This window comes from Mixophyes fleayi, chromosome 2 (assembly GCF_038048845.1).
Source record: "Mixophyes fleayi isolate aMixFle1 chromosome 2, aMixFle1.hap1, whole genome shotgun sequence".
In the NCBI taxonomy this organism is placed as follows: domain Eukaryota; kingdom Metazoa; phylum Chordata; class Amphibia; order Anura; family Limnodynastidae; genus Mixophyes; species Mixophyes fleayi.
In genome coordinates, this window is record NC_134403.1 from 71,709,899 (window position 1) to 71,731,477 (window position 21,579).

The 21,579-nt window shown below is 38.4% G+C and overlaps 1 protein-coding gene across 4 annotated transcripts in view; it reads left to right on the forward strand.

The window, feature by feature from the left end:
• The window catches only part of PDE1B (phosphodiesterase 1B), a 301,797-nt gene extending 290,744 nt beyond the window's left edge, over positions 1-11,053 (forward strand). For all 4 annotated transcript variants that reach the window (XM_075199243.1, XM_075199246.1, XM_075199247.1 and 1 more), the window contains one exon: positions 3,157-11,053. In XM_075199243.1, coding sequence (XP_075055344.1) covers positions 3,157-3,176 — 20 coding nt within the window. In that variant the 3' untranslated portion in view covers positions 3,177-11,053. The remainder of the gene's footprint in view (positions 1-3,156) is intronic.
• Positions 11,054-21,579: the final 10,526 nt, after the last annotated feature.

The following is a 21,579-nucleotide window of genomic DNA, read 5'->3' on the forward strand; positions in this document are numbered from 1 at the left end:
TATAGTCTACTGTTTGTACTATGTGCGGCGCTGCGGAAACCTTGTGGCGCCTAACAAATAAATGATGATAATAATAATAATAATAATAATAATAATAACTAATATAATCAGCAGTTGGGGGCCTATCATAAGTGCAGGCAGTATGTCCAAACCGTGTTTTAAATTAACAGGAACATGCCAGGCGCTGAGTTTAGTCCACATCTTGGTCCTACGCCGCGGTGGAAGTGGGGGTGTATACGGTGGTATGCCATACCGCCAATTCTCCTACTGCTGTCATTGTAAAACTATCAAATTCCATTCACTTACATTCCCATTACATTTTTTATATCACCACTTCTAAAGTTCCTCTTCTACCACTGGTCCTACGCGACACCCTCACAAGTAGGCCCAACCACAACATAAGTCAGCAACAACATCCTGCCACACAACTACACCTCTCTAATGAGGCAAATTTGGAATGCAAAGTAAGCGCCCAAACATCCAGTACAAGTAGGACCAAGACATAGTATAAATTGGCCGCAGTATGAGAAAGAAGATGGAGAAAAGCGTGTTATGGAAGGGTAGGGAGGTACGGAGTAGGAGCTAGGTTATGGTGGGAGACAGGAAGTTTTGAGGAGAAGGGAAATAAATTAAAACATAGTAAAAGTAGCAAGTCTGAAGCTATGAGCTCTAATCATGTGCACGTGTGTATGGTGATGAGATGGAGTTTTGAGATTGCTGTGTTTGGGGGCAGGAGTGTGTCCACAGCCAAGACTTTGTCCACAGCATGGTATAATACTTGCTTACTCTCCCGGAAAATCTGGGAGACTCCCAGAATATCTGGGAAACTCACAGAATATCCGGAAGACTCACCGATTTTGGGGAGTTCTCCTGGACTCTTGGGAGAGTAGGCCTTCCTTCCAGATCCCTCTTAGTTGTGAAGTGGGTGAGGGACCCTGATAATTATATTCATGTCATCATGCCCCACTTTCTCTGCACAAGGATACAGCTGGCATCATTGCGCAGTGGTTGGCGGGACCTAGTAACGAGAATCATGTCATCATGATCCCGGCCGAGGGGATGCCCAAAAATAGGCAAGTATGCATGGTATATGTTTTGACTTTTGCAGTTGGCTTTAGTATTATGATTATACTTCTAAATTCTTCCTTTTGTTTAAGAAGAAAAGCAGAGTTTTGAAGCTCCTGTAATAAGGTGTTATTAATAGATAAGATAAATAAGACATCACAATGACAGGCATTTGTTCTGCTGCTGGCACGTGAGAGACATTTGCTTATTGCAAATGTCTTATTTTCCTTGTGAAAAACAACAACATTCTGGATTTGTTATTTGTAACCATCATATCTAGAATGTAAAGTAGACTGACAAACACATTGCAGTCTACGCTGTGCAAAGTGAATATGACAAACTAATAAAACATGGTTTTATTACCAAAAGGACCTACGAGAAGAAGCAGTTTCCCTACTGCTTGCTGTACAGAATGCCCCTACTCTACTGTTTGAGTTAAACCAGTGTGAACAGGGGCGGAAGGGGGGAAGGGCGAAGAGGATGGGACTCTAAAATGTTTTCACATTTTCATATATTAATTCAGCTCTAGGGCTCTGGCATATTTTAAGTGTCAGACAATATCACTATAAGAACACAATGGAATTATTTGGTATATGTATAAAATGTATAAACATTTCCATGCTGTATAGCCTCTCACCATGCCCTTGGATTATATGAAAGAGCTGCTGATAACATTCACAAATATATACATGTAAATGATTCTATACCAGGATAAAATTTCAGATGTCTGCCAAATGTCCTTAGTCTATTTCAAGCTGGCTTCCGACCAAACCATTCAGTAGTAACAACCCCATTAAAAATAAGTGTGGAATGGAACATGGGCAGTTGACTGTTACAATATTTGTAGGTTTTGCTAAATCTTCTGACTCCAGGGATCACATCATACTGTTAGGCAATCTTCAGCACTCTGGTATGGGAATGTATGCGTGCAAGTGGTTTTATGTGTTTATCAGGAAGATCCAAGAAGGGGTCAATCTCTGGCTCACACTATAGACTCCTAGATAGCCTCCCGTAGGGTCCCTCAAGGCTTTCTGCCAGGCTAGTACTGTTTTCCTTATTTATAAATGACTTACCCACAGTCTGTAAATCAGCATCTCTGGAGGTGTATGCAGATGGCACCTTTTGATATATGCACAGCTCAAACTTCTCTGACATTTAAAATCTGCTGCAATCTGATTTATTAAAAACATCTTCACTATTCTTACATCAGTGTCCAAACATAAATATTTGGGTTTGTGGCTTGATCCTAGCTTTTCGTTGTGTATTCCAAATTGTGCTTGTCCAATACAAGCAAATCCTGCCTAACTGCCTTGGCCAGAAAGAGCACAACTCATACTAATGTCTACTATAGACTTTGGGCATGTAATTAATGATACAGCCAATCAAATTCACTCTAGCAAGCTGGATGCTCTGTCATTGTGTCTTGCTGTCCAACTACAGAACATATCATTGTGTATGTTATCCGATCTCGGTTGGCTGCCCATGGAGTCTAGACATAAAGTACAATTTGCATATTAAAGCTTCAGACCCACAGGCTACAGAACTTATCAAGTAAAATCTACTATAGGTACCTAAATTCAATAAAGTATCTGGACGAACTGCCTTCTTGTACAGAGCTCCTCATTTCTGGAACAACCTACCTGAATCACTTATCTGTGAACTGGAAAACGGTCTCTATAGCAGACCTGGACAACCTGTTGTGAAACTACATGTCCCAGCATTCCCTGACCATTATCAGCTGGCTGCAGGCTGGCAAAGAATGCTGGGGCTTGTAGTTTCATAACACTTGGAGAGCCACAGATTGTCCAGGCCGGCTCTATAGTCTTCAGTTCTGATGAGCTCTTGACATTTTTACATATTTGTAATTGTTATTAGTTGCTCTTTTATATAAGAAAGTTTGTAATTTACTTTTAGTGGTCTGTTTATACAGTGACGGTATAAAAATGTAATATGTTTTATTACTTATGCCATGTGGTATAGATATGTTTTCTTATAGAAGCAAACTGCACTTTTTGTCAGCTACTTTCTTTCTCTATACCATTACATGTCAGCGTTAATTTTCTTATGTACACCTTCCTCTGTATTTATTAGGTACTTCTCCGTCCGCATAGAGGTCCAGATCCCCTCCCTGCAGTACAGAAGGACTAGGACACAGGGAATAAAGAGATTGGATCTGAAGCCGCAGGTCACTTGGCACGCACAGAACATCTGGCATTCAGGGAACTTGACAACCCCAGGAATCCCTCTCGTCTGTGACACTGTGTTGGCGACCCACAGATCATTGCACAGCTCTTTCTCTCTGTCCACCTGTCTCTGCTTTGTGGGTCTGTCTCTCTTTTTTTTGTGGATCATTTAGATACTACCATACGGAACTGCCTTTGCTCTGTTAAACAGCCGACTTTTTTTCTTTTGTGTGTCTTTTAGATTGGAACACTCCTTTTTTTTTGCTGTACACACAGTCAACAATGTACAATCACCTACATTATATATATATCATGTCATCAATCTGTCATGGCTCTGCATGATTTAGTTCTTATTTTTTCAGAGTGATGCAAAAAACACATATGCACAGTGACATGAAGAAACAAGCGTGGAACTCCGTCCCTTCATCTCATCCCAAGAACATGCAAAGAAGAGGGCCTGCGACTACATGACATTTTGTAACTTAATGAAATGCAATATTATAAAACTATGAATGAACTACCAAAAAAAGTTACACACAGACAAAAGTATTCAGGTCTCTATCAGAACAGTGGTTCTTAAATCAGTCGCCTAAACTAAAATGCATGGGTTGCCACCAGTATGTAGACAAGGAAATCAGCCAATCAGAAATGGTTGTCCTGTCTGTGAATGGTTTGAGAGTCACTGGTTGTGAGAACGAAGCACCTGATATACAGGAGACTTTAGTCCTACGGACCGTGGTTGATACAATCACATCATGGAATTGCCCCTTTCACTTCATTGTAATCTAGTAATTCAGTAACCTAGTAATTCAGAAGGGACCAAAGCATGTTAGTATTTACAGTAGATTAATTAGAAGAATGCTTATGTATTTAATTCTTTGCTGCTTAACACATTAATACCCAGCACAGTGTAGGGTCTTTCCTATTAGATAAACACTTTATCACTTTTAAACCATTTATATTGTCTCCAGCTAAGTGTAATGTGCACAACATAATCCTGTTTCTTCCTATAACATTTCCAGAGTACACTAGAATCAGGCAATCCTGTGCACATCCTACCTTCTGAGAGTCCGCAGAGCATTGCTCAGTTGATGAGTCCCTAAAATAATTTTCAATGCCAAGCACCTGTAGATCATTGTATGTATTCCATTCCCTGTGGCGCAATAATGAGTTTCTTGTCTGTTCTGTCCCGACTGTGTTATATGTAGTGTTTTTGTGCCTTGTTTTGAAGTGTGTTGTACATAGTCTATCTGAAACAACGGTCTGCTCATTAGCCTTCCCGATATTTAAATACTGACATAGAAATCTTTCCATGAATTCAGAGTCTGGGGTGGGTCACACAATCACCTGCTCACTTGTTGTATACTTGGTGATTACAATGACACAAAGGTTTCAGCTAACAGTTTGAGTTTAATCATCACATCTCAGGTTAAAAATTTTCAGGGAGTTTTGTCACTAGCAACAGTTTTGCAGACTTTTTGGCATCAAGATGCAGGTTGGATGTATTAATGGCAAATGGATGATATAGAGTCAGAATCATATTTCCCTCATGAGGCAGAACTTGAAATGTCATCAAAAGTGACTTTTAGGCCACGGTAATGTATATATCACACTGGATTAGATATAAAATGAGCTCTATCTGCCTCTTATGTGTCGGTTTATCAATTAGATCAGATTATTCCCACTGGGCATCTTAATCAGACCAACTTGACTCTCATTTGCAGTGTGTGTGGAGATATGATGGATAGAAATAGTATATGTTAGATGAAAGTAGAAATACATTATTATTCAGTAGTCAATAGAGAACTATTTAAGCAAATGAAAATGTAAATCAGGTAGATATCGCATCTTTGCTTTAAAGGTGCTTAGAATATGGAGGAGAGCACATATGAAAAATTGAACACTTGTTTTGCTGGAACACAAAGTAAAGGCTGAAGAAAACCTATTCATCTGTTGTTTTTATGTAGCCCCTCTTCCCTATTAATTTCAATATTGTTTATTCTATGACATCCTTTTTGTTTTGTTGGGTTAGAAATTGTATTCATCCAATCCATCTCTTTGTATACATTCTATAAAAATGCTCCGCCCACCAGTGTCAAACTCTCATTTTAAGAATGTACTAATGGAATCAATATATAACACTCAGTGAAGGCACCCCCCAGCAAAATATAAAGAGAACCTCATTTAACTGTTTAATATACTGATCTGCTTATATTGCATACCATATATAAAGTCACAGATAGTTGCATCTTCCAACACTCTATTCTGTAATTAAAGATTGGTAAGAATAGCACTTTGAAACACAATGAGGCAGATTCAATTAGCCATGAGGTTCCGATGTAACATAGCAGCTATGTTACTGTGTGAGTTGAAGGTAATGATCTTCGCTTACTTTTGTTTGCACCTCTAAGAGTTGCTAGCAAAAATGAGCGCGGTATTGAATTCCATAATAGGTTGCTACGAAAACTCACTGCTTATTGAATCGCCCCCAAAATGTGAATAATTAGCAGACACTCTGCCCCTTGCCTGACCTTGTCATTAGCCCTGAGGCAGGTGAAATGTGGCCATCATCTGTACAGACACTTAAGAGTTTGAAATGTGTTTCATACTTTCTAATATAAGGGCTGAATGTTGCCACTTATGTGAAACACTGTTTTTAAATTAAATGTTAAATCACTATTGTGCTACTAGTAGCTGAAATGACCATGGGCCTAGCTCTCCTTTTTGTAACACTAACTTTATAGGGACCCTTGTATTATGGGCATGTTTTGGCAAATCACAAATTTGGTAAGTATATGTATATTTTTTATTTTATTTTAAATAAATGAGAATAATATATATCCAAATAGAAGATTATATATATATATATATATATATATGTATATATATATTATACTACTTATCAGTCCATTTATCGGTGGAGCGGAGTCCAAGTCCACCAATGCCGCTGGACACTGCACCGTTGCTGCTTGTTTTCCATCACACAGGTGCTGGCGCATAATGAAGAGAGAGCATTAGTTAGAAATACAGGCGCTTGTAATGAGCCCTCTACTTTGACCATTGACACCAGCACCTAATTATTGACCCAGAAGGATGTGCATGCGGCCTGACATTCTGGGTAGACAAATTTAACCTTGCTCATTGGGGAACTGATCAGTTCCTCTTTGATCAAACATAGTGGAAATGATCTATGATCAGTTCCCTTCTTGAGCAGCGTGGCGTAAATAGGGGGTTGGGTGTATGAGGGGGTTAATGGAAAAATGATTATGAGAGGGGGTCATTGAAGAATGATGATGAATGGGGGTTAATGATGGAGGATGCTGGTTAATGAGGGAGGATGAGTAATTTATGATGGAGGGTTAATGATAGATGGCAATTGTTTAAGAATTCATAGAGAATAAAGGGTTCATGATGAATGACAGAGGCTTAATGATAAATAATGGAGGGTTACTCATGGAGAATGATGGGTTAATCATTGATGGATGATTGTTTGCCATTAAGGGAAAAAAGTCTTTGGGTGCTCCCTAATGAAATTTACTGTGCATACCTATGGTTAGAGAGTACAAGCAGAGCTGTAATTGTTCCCCCTCAGATCTACACCCTCAGCTAGGGTTGTGCTCTGGGGAGCCAGGCAATTACAGCTCCGCCTCCAGGTTTAGAAATAACGTGGACAACATGCTACACTGCCTCATCATTTCTGCACGCGGTAAGGGAGCCCTTTTGACACCTGCAGGCTCCCTTACTTTATCTACAGGGTCTTGAAAAAAAAAGCTCAAGACCACATTGATGTACTTCACTCCTGGCCAAACTCTAAACCCCCAAAGAGCAAGCTGGGACTTGTATTATCACAGCAAGCTCAGACCTTCATCTGACAGTAAAGCCAGGTAAGTGGACCTTAACTAAAACTAGTTGTGTTCCACTGTCCTATAAAGTAAAATAGGGCTTTCATGCTCTGTATAAGCATATACTGATTTTACCAACAAATTTGAACCTTTCCATGAGTACAGTGCAATTGTCTTCCTTTGTTATTTTCTTTTCAGATTGTTTTTAGTTCTGTAACCATTCATTATATTTGAAACTTAACTTGCTTTCTACCTATTCTGAGGACAGGAATATAGATCTAAAAACATTCTGCATTATTCACACACTTGTATCCAGATGCTGTTTATGGATTATTTAGGTATGACTGCAAGAGGTAATTTGTCAAAGTCTTCCTTAATGTTGGACTAGTACAAACACCATGTCTTATGAGATCTTTGCTTAGGTATTATTTTTTTTTGAGAATGGTGAAATTTCAATAAAAATGAAACAAAGAGTTGAAGTCCAAAAAATCTTTGTACCTGTCAGGTGACCTCAGGCATCAGGTGATCTGACTATAGCTGAGATATGACTGGCAAATCCAGATTATAGCAAACCAAACCAAGATGAATCCTGGGGTCATATTACATTCTTTAGAGGTATTTGTTATATCTTTAAATTTTGTATATTTGGAATGATTTTGTTTACATACAGATTAATACAATATAGTTTTAACATTGCTTTGTCAATAGAAACATGTCATTGAGTTTAGCTTTTTTTATCATCAGTATACTGAGTCCCAGAACATGTTCCTCTCTGAGTAAAACAGTATGTCAATAATGGGGTACCACAGGGCCTGCAAGCACCTAGAGGGTTAAAATCTCTGGGGAGATTTGTAAATATCTTGCTCCCGATGTACCCATCAGTGGTACATTCTTGTATTTATTTCAGATCTTATTTTGTAATGCTTCATATGCTATGCTTATCGGCAGTGCAAATATTTTCATCAAGAAAGAGGTGACGATATCAATGCAAACCAGTTGAGCGTTTAATGCTGAGCTGACTGAACGGTAACACAAAGGGCCAGATTTACTAAGCTGCGGGTTTGAAAAAGTGGGGATGTTGCCTATAGCAACCAATCAGATTCTAGCTTTCATTTATTTAGCACTTTCTACAAAATGACAGCTAGAATCTGATTGGTTGCTATAGGCAACATCCCAACTTTTTCAAACCCGCAGCTTAGTAAATCTAGCCAGAAGTGTCTCTGCACGATATCAGCGACTTGACTTCTGCACTGAAACTGGGCTTAAATGCAGAGTATGGTGTATCAACAGCTTCTACTTTATAATATAGTTACCTTTTGATTTCTATTGACCGGGCCATCCAGAAAAAGATTGCACACACACTGTTGCAGATCAAGATTGACCATATTGAGGATCATTGTTGTTTATACAGAGTGTGCAGAGGAACAGGTACTGTAACCCATAGCAACCAATGAGATTCTAGCGAGACACTTTTCTCGTACAATTTATAAAATTATAGCACATGTCTGACGTTATAGGCTACAAAATTTTTCCTTCTATTCAATGCTTCCATGTAGTGTCAAATTGGAAAATAAAGGTCCAATTAGGAAATCTATGGCTTTGAAAATAAGGCATATGTCACAAACATATGATACTATTAGTTATATCAGGATGATTGTCAAATTATTGAGGCTTTTATAATAGTAAAAAAAAGTAAATGTGTCTTTTGTTTCATTATAGAGGGAACAGAATCATTTCCCCTAATAGTAATGTCTACATTATGTTCAACTTGGTCCCTGACCTCAGTGTTGAATAGATCACATGAAAAAGTTGTTGCAACCTATAGTACCCATTCAAAGTATTGCTTTCATTTTATAAACAACTATTAAATGAGAGCATTTGATTGGTTATTGTGGGTTAGAGCAACCTTTACCTGTGCACCATTTGTATAAGAATGTCACCCATAGATTTTAGAATTAACTTTCTGAAGGTTTGCAGAAATTGTGCAAAAACCAAAAAATATTTAATAAAGTTTGACAAGGTGAAGCCCATTGCTTCCATTCAGAAAGTATACCAGGGTGTCATTTAAATAGCAGTCAATGTCCTAATTTTTGCTGATTAGTCTCGCATATTCCAGAGGTTTAACAAATCTGGCCTACCGGAAAAGGGTTGTGGTGTTTATACAGCTTGTTGGTCCCTGTTTTCTATTTTTCAATGTTGGGAGGTATTAGTTTGCTGCAACGTGTCTGCTTTGTAAAGAGGTGATGTATAGGAAAGTCACTATGCAGCAAAGTATGCAATTTAATAAAATGACCGTTATGAGTATAGAAAATGTACCCAATATCTGAATATTTGTTCTGTATCAAGATTAGGGATATTAAATCTCCCTGCTTTAAACTTTTAATAATTCAGGTTCTTAGTGAATCAAATTGTTATGTGACTTTTATAAATCTTTAAAAGGATTAAAGGATAGGATCACCAATACACTATTCACAGTCTGCCCCATGGAACTCACACTCTACTCTGCGCTCCCCTTCCTGCTCAGTCTGTTTGTAAAAAGACAAGTGGGTCTTGATGCTCTACCTAATGAACTCTTTAAATAAAATGGATGAAATCATGACACCAACACATGATAGGAAAGTTTTAAACAGGCTGACCAGGAAGAGGTGAGTGGACCAGGAAGAGGTGATTGGACCTAAATAAGTAGCTCACAGGGGGAGGGGCACTGACAACCACTCAGTTTCTTTGACACAAACTGAGCTGGAGAACGAATGGAGTGCGACTTGGGACTATAGAACAAAAGGAGACCACAGTGGATGTGGCAAATGTAGCGTGGAAAGTAAATTTATTTTTGTACTTTATCTCATCAATCTCTGCCCAAAATTATTTGGCTCTGGATGGAGTTATCTTTTAAAAGACAAATTTATCAGTCGCTGAAAATATTGAAGTATATTTATCTTTGTGATTGTACTGTGAAGCTTGGTGAAGCATCTTTTGTACTATTATTAGAAGATAAATCCACACAAATATGCTGCCTTTCATATGAAACATAGTAAGAAAGCATAAATCTAGCTTAAACTGGAGAAAATCTTATATTAACTGAGTGGATTTAATTTATTTTGCTTAGGGTAAATGACCCACAAAACAGCAGTGGATATCGCTGGTGTTTGAGGTATGCAGGCTACACCATTAAATCCAGATGTAAGGATCCACTACAGGGTTGAAAATAATATAATCTATGTACCTCACATAATTTACACCATCAATGAAGTTATTTCTTTAATGCATAGTTGTCTATTTATTGCAAACCACCAGAATTACGCATAGACCTCCCGGTCTCCTAAGAGGGCAGGCAATTCTTCTGGAGAGAGCTTATTTTCCGCAAGGTGGGTGGGGAAATGATGTGAATTATAAAGCCCCACCCACTGCAGCAAACATCAAATAGCAATTCATGTCATCACACACTTAATTTTTACAGAGGTGGGTGGTGCTTGTTTACATTAGCAATCCGCCAACTTGATGATGCAAATCAGGTCATCAAGCCCCAACCACCTCCTCTTTTCCTACCTTACTTATGCGTTGCCCCCGGGAATTGAGATAGTAAATGTAGGCAAGTAGAAATGATCTTGCTCATATTGTTTTGTCAGACACTGACTGCATTGAGCTGTACAGCTCTCCGAAACATTGCAGAGGCTGATAATGCAGAACAAGTCAAGTCATGTTACCCAGAATGCCAAGTGTGCATGAATTGTTAAATGTAATTTCCAACATTTTGTAAGTTCAGTTTCTTTCTTGTCATGTTGAAAACCTTTGCACTGCTATTACTGATGCAAAAAAAACCACAAATACACCTTGCCAGATTTAAACTATGCGCATGTAAAATAATACAACAAAAGGGGTATATAACTCCTTAGAATGTACATCTGTCTTTAATTCCTTATGGTAATAATAATAATAATAATAATAAAGCGTCTGACAAATATAGCCTGTAGTCTCTTCTTTCTTCTGCTTGGTGTGATTCATGCTGTGTTACAATGACATAATTGCAAGTTGTGTCACTGTTATTACCTGCTGCAACACTTGTACAGATTCTCTCACCTGACATATACAGTGTGATACAGTTTGGTAGATTCAATGAGGTTAATTTACTAAATTCAGAATATGCAGATGTGCTGGACATTTCATTATGTGCTTATTTACTAAACCACATAAAAGGGAAAACTAGAGGTGTTGCCCATAGCAACCAAAACATATTCTAGCTATCATTTATAGAGTGTTCTTCTAGAAAATTATAGCTAGAATCTGACTCTCCACTTTTCCTTTTTAGAAGGTTTAGTAAATCTATTCCTATGTGCCTAATGCATTCCTATGTCCACAATCTGCTGCTGGGAACTTACACCATAAAACGGCTCTCTGCAACCTTTGGGAATTTGCAGGTCCAGATAGAAATGGCAGAAAAAGAAAAGGGAGAGTGCTGGAGGTTAAATTCGATGCTTTAGCTATAATAGGATGTATACTATCTGTTTACAATAAGTAAGTAAAAGTACACAAAAGTATACAATAAGTATAAAAATGTTTTTTTAGTAAACGGGCGCATAAAAAGAAAGGAATCGGATGGGCAGGGAAAGGTATGGACAGTAAAGCTAAAAAAATAATAATAAACAATATAAAAACGTTAAAAAAATAATACTATACATAATCATCCCTCTTGTTAATTGATTACTTAAATCAGTGGTAAAAGTGGAAATTTAGAAGTGCTGGTATGAAAAATGTAATGGCAATGTAAATGAATGGGGTTTGATAGTTTTACAATGAAGGCAGTAGGAGAAGTGATGGTATGGCACACCACCATGTACACCCCCACTTCCACCACGGACCTAAATTATATGATAACTTAATGAAGCATGAAATATCACTATGGGACCTGTAAATTAGAAAACCTTCATTTTCAATCCTAATGTTCAAAGTTCACAATACATTAAAAATAATTCAACACGAAAATTACTCTGAATAAAACCATTTTTCCAAAGAAGAGTCATTTCCATATATGATAGATTCAGTAGTATAGGATTCATATTAACACATAACCATTTTTGGTTATAAGATACTCGCTACCTGCAGGTGCAGGGAACCTCTATGAGGACCAAGTTTGCAGCCAGTTATGCCAGCCTATTCATAAGTTGGTGGGAGGAGCACATGATGTTGTCAAATAATGTGCTGGTCGCAAACTTGGTCCTCTGAAAAAGATATATAGACAACATCATCTTCATGTGACAAGGTGATGAAAATTCCTTCAGTTACTTCTTTAGAATATGGATATAAATGATAGAAACCTGGAATTTACCACCTCCATGAATAAGGAACACACTATCTTTGTGGATTTAAAGATATTTATTACTAACAAAAATATAAACACAAACATATTTCAAACTGATAGACTGCAGTAGTTTTAACTTGTCACCATTAAAACTTTAAGCAGTCGCCATTAAATCTAGTTGGACAATATACCCAGATCAGTTCACTGAACTAAGAAAGAATTGATCCCAACTGGAGAGTTTCAGAGAAGAAGGAGAAAAACTCAAATTTAAATTCTTGGACAAGGGATATAGTGAGGACAGCCTTCCATCGAACATTAAACATGATCCAAGAGACACTGTAAGATTATAAGAACAGAAGGGATGGCCCAGCACAAAAGGAGATCTATATCCCATTTATCAGACAGTATTATTACTAACAATTATTTATATTTCATGTTCCGTAGTGCTTTACAATTTTCAGAATCATCTTCCATGATTAAAACCACAATAAACAAACATTAGCACATCCTACATAAGGTACTAACAGAGATTTTTCTAGAAAACCCAAAATTAATATTCAGAAGGACCCCCCAATATATGCCCTTCTCTAGATAGATGGCATGAAACCAACAAAAATTGCTCTCATGTCACCTACCAAATACACAGTCTAATGAACCAAATTGGAAACTATAAAGAAGAACGGGTTCTATCAAAATAGTGAATGCATCTGCTCTAGGATCACAAAAACATCCACCTTGAGGTCTATATCACATTTCACCACAAAGTATTTGTATTCGAGATCTGTAATAAAATCGCATGCGATTACGTATGTATCGTTTACCTAGCCACTTGCCCATGTGGGTTACAACATATTGGCCATACAATACGAAAACTCAAAGTGAGGATATACAAGCATATTCGCAATATTTAACTGGGTTTGGAAACCCACAATTTGTCAAATCATTTTATAATCCATCATAACAGTGACCCCTTCAGATCAGTTTATGTGGATTCAGCTTGTTAAAAAGCATTGGATGGAGGGAGACTTTAATGAGAGCTTGAACCAGAAGAAAACTTTGACACCTCATATTCGCAATATTTAACTGGGTTTGGAAACATACAGTGTGTCAAATCATTTTATAATCCATCATAACAGTGACCCCCTCAGATCAGCAGTTTATGTGGATTCAGCTTGTTAAAAAGCCTTGGATGGAGGGAGACTTTAATGAGAGCTTGAACCAGAAGAAAACTTTTACACCTCAGGGACTTTATATAGACTTTTTTTGTGATTATTATTTTTATGAAATATAAGTTATATAATTGATCCATGACCTTAAGTCTTACACAAATATGTAGCATCCTATACTCCCAATTATGGAATTGAGAAACTTGTGCCAATAAATTGTTTTTTTGTTTTTTTTCATGAATCGTTTTTATTGAGATTTGTTAGGTTTACAGGGGGTACAGAAGGAAAAAAAAAGGGAAGGGGGGGAATATGAACACACCAATACAGCGTATGCAGGCTACAGACATTATACAGTATACAGTCTACATTCTACTGTGGAAATTTCCACTAACCCACCGGACTTGGTCTAGTTTAAACACTCCATCAAGGTGCATCTATTGGCAAAGGACCTCCATTAGTAGGGGGGAGTAGGATTATTTACCAGAGCACCACCCCCATCAGTCACATAAACATGCCATTCAAACCATTTCATCAGTGGGGAGGATGGTCTCATAGAGTAGGGGACATCTAGTGTTTCCATCTCAAACACATATTGGACTTTGGTTATTACCTTTGACAGGGTGGGGGGTAGTGTTGGGGTACCGAGGCTTGGTGCCCCTACTATTGATCTCTGATAACCTGATTTCCTATTTGGTATAATACTGTCAACAGGAGAGTGAAGAAGTGAAACACAAACAAGGTGTTGCAGTTTCAAAATCAGCTCTGAGGGTCTTTTCAGGCTGGCCCTTTATTTATAGCTAGTGTCCAGCATTAACTGGTTAACAAGTACATATAAGGAAATCTCTTTAGCTCAGAAAATATTTCTTTGCAACAACAATACATATAAGGCAACATCCTTTGTTCAGTACTACCTGGTTTTCCTCCCGGCCGTTTCCTTCAGTCTGGCATCCTGCTATTGTCTGTTCCATAGGAAACACTTGTTTTTCTTCAAGGCGTAGTCCTGCATCTGAAGTATAGTTTTAAGGTATTTCACACATATATTTGTACATTTTAATAACTATTAATTGCTTTATACTCTCACAATCCCCTCTTTTTATTACATTAAACAAATATACATGTGTTTCCTGACCCTTCCTATCATGTCATGATACAGGGCTACCTGATTCTCAAGCTACATTTACCCAGATTTTGACCTAAAGTCTCTATGTGGATAGAGAATTAATCATTCACAAGAGAAAGTATCCTCGCATCATTTATTCTTTCCCTAGCAGTATTTCACTGCAGTATACACATGTCATTTTTGCTTGATATGGGTTATTCCGTTTACATGAGGTACATACTTTTTGAGTTTGATTAAAATATGTCGGTACTGGAGTCATGGCCTGATTAACCATTTTTCTAAACTTACAGGGCAAATAACAATTCCGCACAATCAACAGGATCAAAACCACTATTATTACCAGTATTGGATGGAGCATTACCTTAAAAATACCTGTTGCAGTGGGGGAATTACCTGTGAACAATCCCACCAATGGTGTTGCAGATTATCTTTTAATTGATGAGCTACATATTTTAATTCCTGTGCTTCTATTATTGTCTGCATTTGTTCATGATTAGCTGAATAGTTTACCTGTGCCAAATGCTCTGCCAGGCGCTGGGTGTTGTTTATAGCATTGATTATCCCCTGAAGTTTAATAGTCAAGTTATAGGACGTTAGTTTAATTGGGATAAATTGCTGATATATATTGTCTTTCCTATCCTTATAGAATATATAAGTCTCATTTCGCCATATTAGATGAGTAACATTTTGGATACATCCTGAAAATGGATTAGTCAAGTTATACATTTCTATAGTTTGTTTATCATAGGTTAATAAGCACACTATTTGTGGTGCTACTTCTATAAACATATCATATCTCCTGTCATGGAGCTCCCAATTACAGACACTAGTTGGATGTTCTAACTTACAAGGTTCACAAACTTGAGTGTTTTGAGAGCACACTTCCATTGTCTGTATTTGAACACAATCCTAAGTTATGTGTGTTGTTTTTATCATATATATACCCCCCTTTTATCTGTGGGATCCATAATTGTGTTTTACTGACCTAGGCATAAAGTGGGGCTGGTAATTTGGGGAATTTACACATTATCTCGGGCCTCAGTATACTGTATGTATGAAAACTTCCTGTGCACCAGTTTTCTGTACACTTCACACCCATTCCATTGGTCTATAACTGCGTAGATACATTAAACATATTTTTATATACTAGTTCATTGTTAGTCATTTACTGTTACTAGTGCTATGCACATTATCACAAGAAAAGGATTCATGGTGCTTCAATTTTCACAGTCAGTTTTTTTCAGTGAGACGCGTGGACCCAGATGTCTCTTCCTCCTAACTTAACAGAAATGGGATATGGACCATGAAATCTGGGTTCCAAAGTTTTCCTCATGTGCCTTTTTAGGTAGTCCCAATCTCATGGTTGCAAGGCATGAGTTCCTGTGTAGTTCATTGGATCTGGAATGGATCTGGAATGGAGGAGAAAACTTGAGTGCACATTAGTCATTATCTTTGTAAGCTGTATTAAATAATCTCCTCCACTCTGATCACCTCTTCCCACTCTAGAATCCAAGACTTCTCCCGCGCTGCCCCCCTTCACTGGAACGACCTCCCTCGCTCCATCCGTCTCTCACCCAACCTGTGCTCCTTCAAACGGGCACTTAAAACTCACCTGTTCCTTAAGGCCTACCAACCATCCACTTAACCTCTCATCTCTTCTGTTTCTCCCCTGGCCCCCTTTTTTCTCTCCCCTTTGCTTCACTGGCTCCTTTCTGTGCCTGATTTTGTTCACCCTCCCTTAGGATGTAAGCTCATATGAGCAGGGCCCTCTTTCCTCCTGTCTCCATACCTGTTCTTCCTCTCCGTCTCTACTGTATTTGCCTGCCCGGAGTTTCTCAAGTATTGGTATTTTATGTTCAATGTTCTGTACTGTTTTACCCTGTATGGTCTACTGTTTGTACTGTGTACGGCGCTGCGGAAACCAAGTGGTGCCTTACAAATAAACGATAATAATAATAATAATAATTGCTGACGAAAATTGCACCCTATCTTGGGGGCCCCCCCAAACAATATTTCATAAGGGGACAACTTATGCTTCTTTCCTGGTGTTGTTCTAACTGAATATAGAGATAAAGGTAGACAATCTACCCAGGTTTTTCCTGTTTCTGCAATCATTTTCTGAATTTTTTTAACTTTAATGTGCCATTCAATCTTTACAATTTTCCACTTGCCTGAGGCCTAAATGGGGGTAATGAAAGGCTTGCTGTATCCCCATATCCTTCATTATATTTTGCATTACTTCACTTATCAGATTCTTAGCAGTGTTTTTAGCTGGCCAATTTGAGAATAGATCTATACACACAAAGACATACTCCTATGTTCCTACTCTAGGTAGCTGTATATAGTCAATCTGCAATCTCTGAAATGGGTACAATGACTTTGGTGTGTTAATCTGTGGTGTTTTCACTACCTGACCTGGATTGTATTTTCCGCATATCACACAGGCTGCTGCATATGCCGTAGCAGCTGCATTGAATCCTGGTGCTATCCAATGTCCTAAGACAATATTGGTCATAGCTTCTTTAGAACTGTGGACCAGCCCATGTGCCAATTGAGTCACCATAGGGTATAGGCTTCTGGGCAGACAATACTTATTATCTGTTCTCCAGAGCCCTCCCTGACACGTAGCACCTTCCTTTTCCCAGGCTTTTATGTCTATTGAGGAGGCTCTACAGGGTTTTCACCCTGCATCACATGACAGACCTGCACCCTGAGCATAAGGGCTGCCTGTTTAGCAGCAGCATCTGCCTTGGCATTTCCCATAGCCTCCCTAGTCTTTTTTTTAGTGCATGCCTGGACTTTCAATATAGCTACCTTTCTGGGTAGCTGCAGAGCTCTAAACAGAGCCCTTATCTGTTCTGAATGCTTGATAGGTTTTCCTGCTGACCCCACAAAATCCCTGCTCTTCTATATTGGCCCAAAGTCATGGGCCACGCCATATGCGTACCTGGAGTCTGTATAGGTTAGCTGTTTGGTTTTCTGCCATTATACATGCCTCAGTGAGTGCATGCAACTCCGCCTCCTGCGCTGAGCAGAAAGGTGGGAGTGGTTGTTGTATCAAAGTCTCTTCCAGGGTGGTCACAGCATACCCTGTGTGTGTGGTGACCCTTCATAATAATACCTGGAACCATCAACAAATAAGTTCCAATCTGCATTAGGTATAGGGACATCTGTCACATTTTCTAACTCCTTCATTTTCTAGTTTCATTAGTTCAGCACAGTCATGTAACTCAGAAAAGGGAAAAATTTTGTGTGTATTTTGTCTGGTACTGATACATTCCTCCCTTTCTGATTCATCAAGGGTGGGTAGGTCCCCACCCACCTCTCCTCCCTCTGTTGAATCTGCTTTAACTGGGAACAGTGTAGCAGGATTCAAAACTGTGCACTTTTTAATTGTTACATGTGCGGGACTTAATAATGACACCTCGTACTTAGTGAGCCTTGCTGTGGACAGATGCTTTGTTCTTGCTTGGTTTAGTATTTCTGTAACTGCATGTGGGACCTGTATGGTTAATGGATGGTCTAGTACTATGTCTGCCACTTTATCTTTTAGCAAAGCTGCAACTGCCAACACCCTTAATTCCTTGGTATTTTGTGGTGGCTTTACCTCCTGGATTGCAGTTATCCTGTCCTGTGTGAGGTGTCTGGTACCTTGCGAGATGCAGTGTCCTAAAAATATTACCTTACTCTGTGCTGCTTGTATTTTTGTGGGTGATACCTTGCAATGTTGCTGCCCTAAAAGATTAATTAATAATGTAGTCTCTTCCTGACACCCCTCAATCGTTTGGCAACATGGTAATAAGTAATCTACATATTAGAAGAGTGTCTTGTTTTTATTCAACAGCTGCTGGAGCCTGTTCTAGTAATAGTGTACAATGTATTAAACACCTCTGTAACCGCAAGTCCCCAGAACCTACAGTTTGTTTTTTTTTTATTTTTTTCATTCTGCTACTCCAGCAGGACCAGCTACTTCATTTATTTGACTTTGTGAAATAGCCTGTGTCACTGAATCTCCTGCTGCTGCATCCGACATATCGTTGTATGCGGGTGGGGCAGGAGGTTCTTTTGGTTTCAATTCACCTGGTCTAGGGGTCTGACACAAATGTTCACCTAACATTCTCTCAACTGAATAAACTTTCAGCAGGCATACAATTATCCATAGAGAAAACACCAAAAAAGAAATCATTTACATCTACAATAGACCTAAACGACCTAGCTGGAATCCTAACATTGTACCACAAGTCAAATTACTAACAAAAATCCCTTCAAATCAATATCCAGAAATGTAGTAAAATTATACTAATACAAGTTTAAAAATGGAAAAGCAGAAAAGATTATTGTTTCAGTAATCCACAAAACACTCTCTTTCTTGCTAAAAGAGGAAGAAAAAGATAAATATAACTGATATGTTACAGCATACTTGCCAACTCTCCCGGAATGTCCGGGAGACTCCCGCATTTTGCAAGAGTCTCCCGGACTCCCGGGCGAGTGTGGCAATCTCCCGAATTCTGCCCACTTCACTAGGAAGTGCCCCACTTCCTAGTGAAGTGGGCAGAATTAGATCCCAAACTCCGCGATTCCCGCCCCCAGCTGTAAATATCACAGGGGGCGGGGCCGAAATGACGCAATTTTGGCCATCCCGCCCCCCTCACGCTCCCCTCCACTGGCTGGCTCCCGGGAGGGAGCTGAAGAAAGTCGGCAAGTGTGTGTTACTGCATACAGTTGTGGAACTACAAGTCCCAGCATTTAATTTGCTTCAATGTGTTGTTACCACTCCAGAGATATTTCAATTACCCTTGAATTACTGAAGCACACGTGAAAACCTCTTTTCTATCAACCACATATATTGTCAAATAAGTCCTTCTCTTTCACACTGAACAAACTGGGGAGAGAATCTGCAACTTCATTCCCCCTCTGCTCATATCCCCCCTCCCTTTCTCAACACACTGAAGTCTTTTACACAGAATAGGAAGGGAAAGACATTCCATTCTCTGTCTCTCACTCACAGGTAGTAAGACAGAAACAAAACAAAAAACTAAAAAATATGCACAATGTGTAATTTGTCTTTTTTTTTTTCCTAATTCATTTTGTACAACCAATACAAAAAGTATTAAATCAGGCGCTAAAAACATAGCAAAAGAGAATATATGAGAAATAAGACTGCAGCTAGATGTGGGATAGTGAATTCCCACAATAAATACACAAGCACAAAAAGAATAGTCCAGCGCAATTCTCAAGTTCCAATAGCCAAAAAGAATGACCCTCTGAATTTAAAAGGCTTTCTCAAATTTCTACCAGCACAAATACTGTTAACTCTAAATCCTTCAGTGGCTAATTTAAATATTATTGTACACTTTTCTTCAACAACAGACATTTAAAGCAATATGTCAAAATATAACAAATACAAACAATGAATCTTACCAGAACTAAAAAGGGTGAGTATTCTTGAACCTTCACATCAAACTGATGAATCTTAGAAGACACAGAAATAACAACGAACTTTTTAGAGCAGAATAAAACTTCTAACCACCGCGGTTTTGTCGTTTCTAGTTCTGCTTCTCCCCGACTCCTTCGCAGTTTTCAGGAAGATTTTCGAAGCTCACTGTGGCCTCTAAGTATGTTAAAGGCAATAGACCTTTTGCCACCAGTAAAATACCTTCTAATTCAGGTGTATGGTGCACACTGGAGAATTGATCTGAGACTCACACTGCTGTCTGGATTAATCAGTTCTGTTTTACTGAAACTGGTACACTAATATTTATACATAAAAACATGGCATACCCTCTTGTGGTTACATACTAATAATAAACAAAATCCTTTAAATTGTAGTTATGACCTGCATTCAATTGATTGAACAAAGACATCTGTAAATCTTTCTCACTTAGAGCAGGACAGACAGCTTATCTTGCTTATCTTTACTGAAAGTGAGTTATATCTAAGTTTTTAAAGCATAACCACTCATCCTTAAAACAGTTAATCTAATTGGAATTTCTTTACCTATGAAGGTCTGTAGTTAGTCATTTTTAACTAATTGACTTCTACATTAACTATGAAAGCTATATATTGCTTATTTAAAAATATCATAATTTCTTTTACAGCGGGTTGTGGTCCTGACATCCCTTCTGATGGGTGACTATGTGGGTCTGATGGTGCACTTGGGGGTGGCTGAGTAGGAGGCAAGTTTACAGTTGTACGTCCTTTGATGTCTTCTAACATCTCCTCCTTTACCATTTGTTCTTGTTCTATTTGTCTACATGCCCTTACCCATGCTGATACTTGGTGTTCTTTATAATTCCTAGTAATCCATATACTATGTTCTTTCTGAAAATCTGGCATTCCTGCCTTCTTAAAGATGATATGGATTTCTCTAATAGCCACAATACCTTTTTTTTTTTCTTAACTAGATCCGCAGGAGTGTATGATGTCTGTACCATCATACCTTTACTGCCCTGGGCCCCCATTACTGCAGTTTTGGGAATACCGGCCCCTAGTGTGCCTGAGAAGTGACTGTTATTCTAATTTTATACACCTTTACAATTAAATCCTGTTATGGATTGCTTGATGAACTTGGGTACATACTTTCCTGATATTTTATTTATTGATGGACATGTAAGTGGCCCTATACTTCTAATGTTTTCTGGCAAAAAAATTAAATATTTGCCACCATCCCAATCCTATTTGGGTTTTCAGATAGTCTGGACAACTGTGACTTCCAACTATTGCTGTATATATCGTTGGATTAAAAAATTCCCTCCTTATGTTTACCATATGTTACTGAACAATCAGTGTCAGTTCCTATCACCGCTATCAATTTACTAGTTTGTATCGTCAATACCTTTTGAATTATAACAACACATTTACAGTCTGGACAACTAAGATTATTTTCTGACATTTATACTCCCCACAG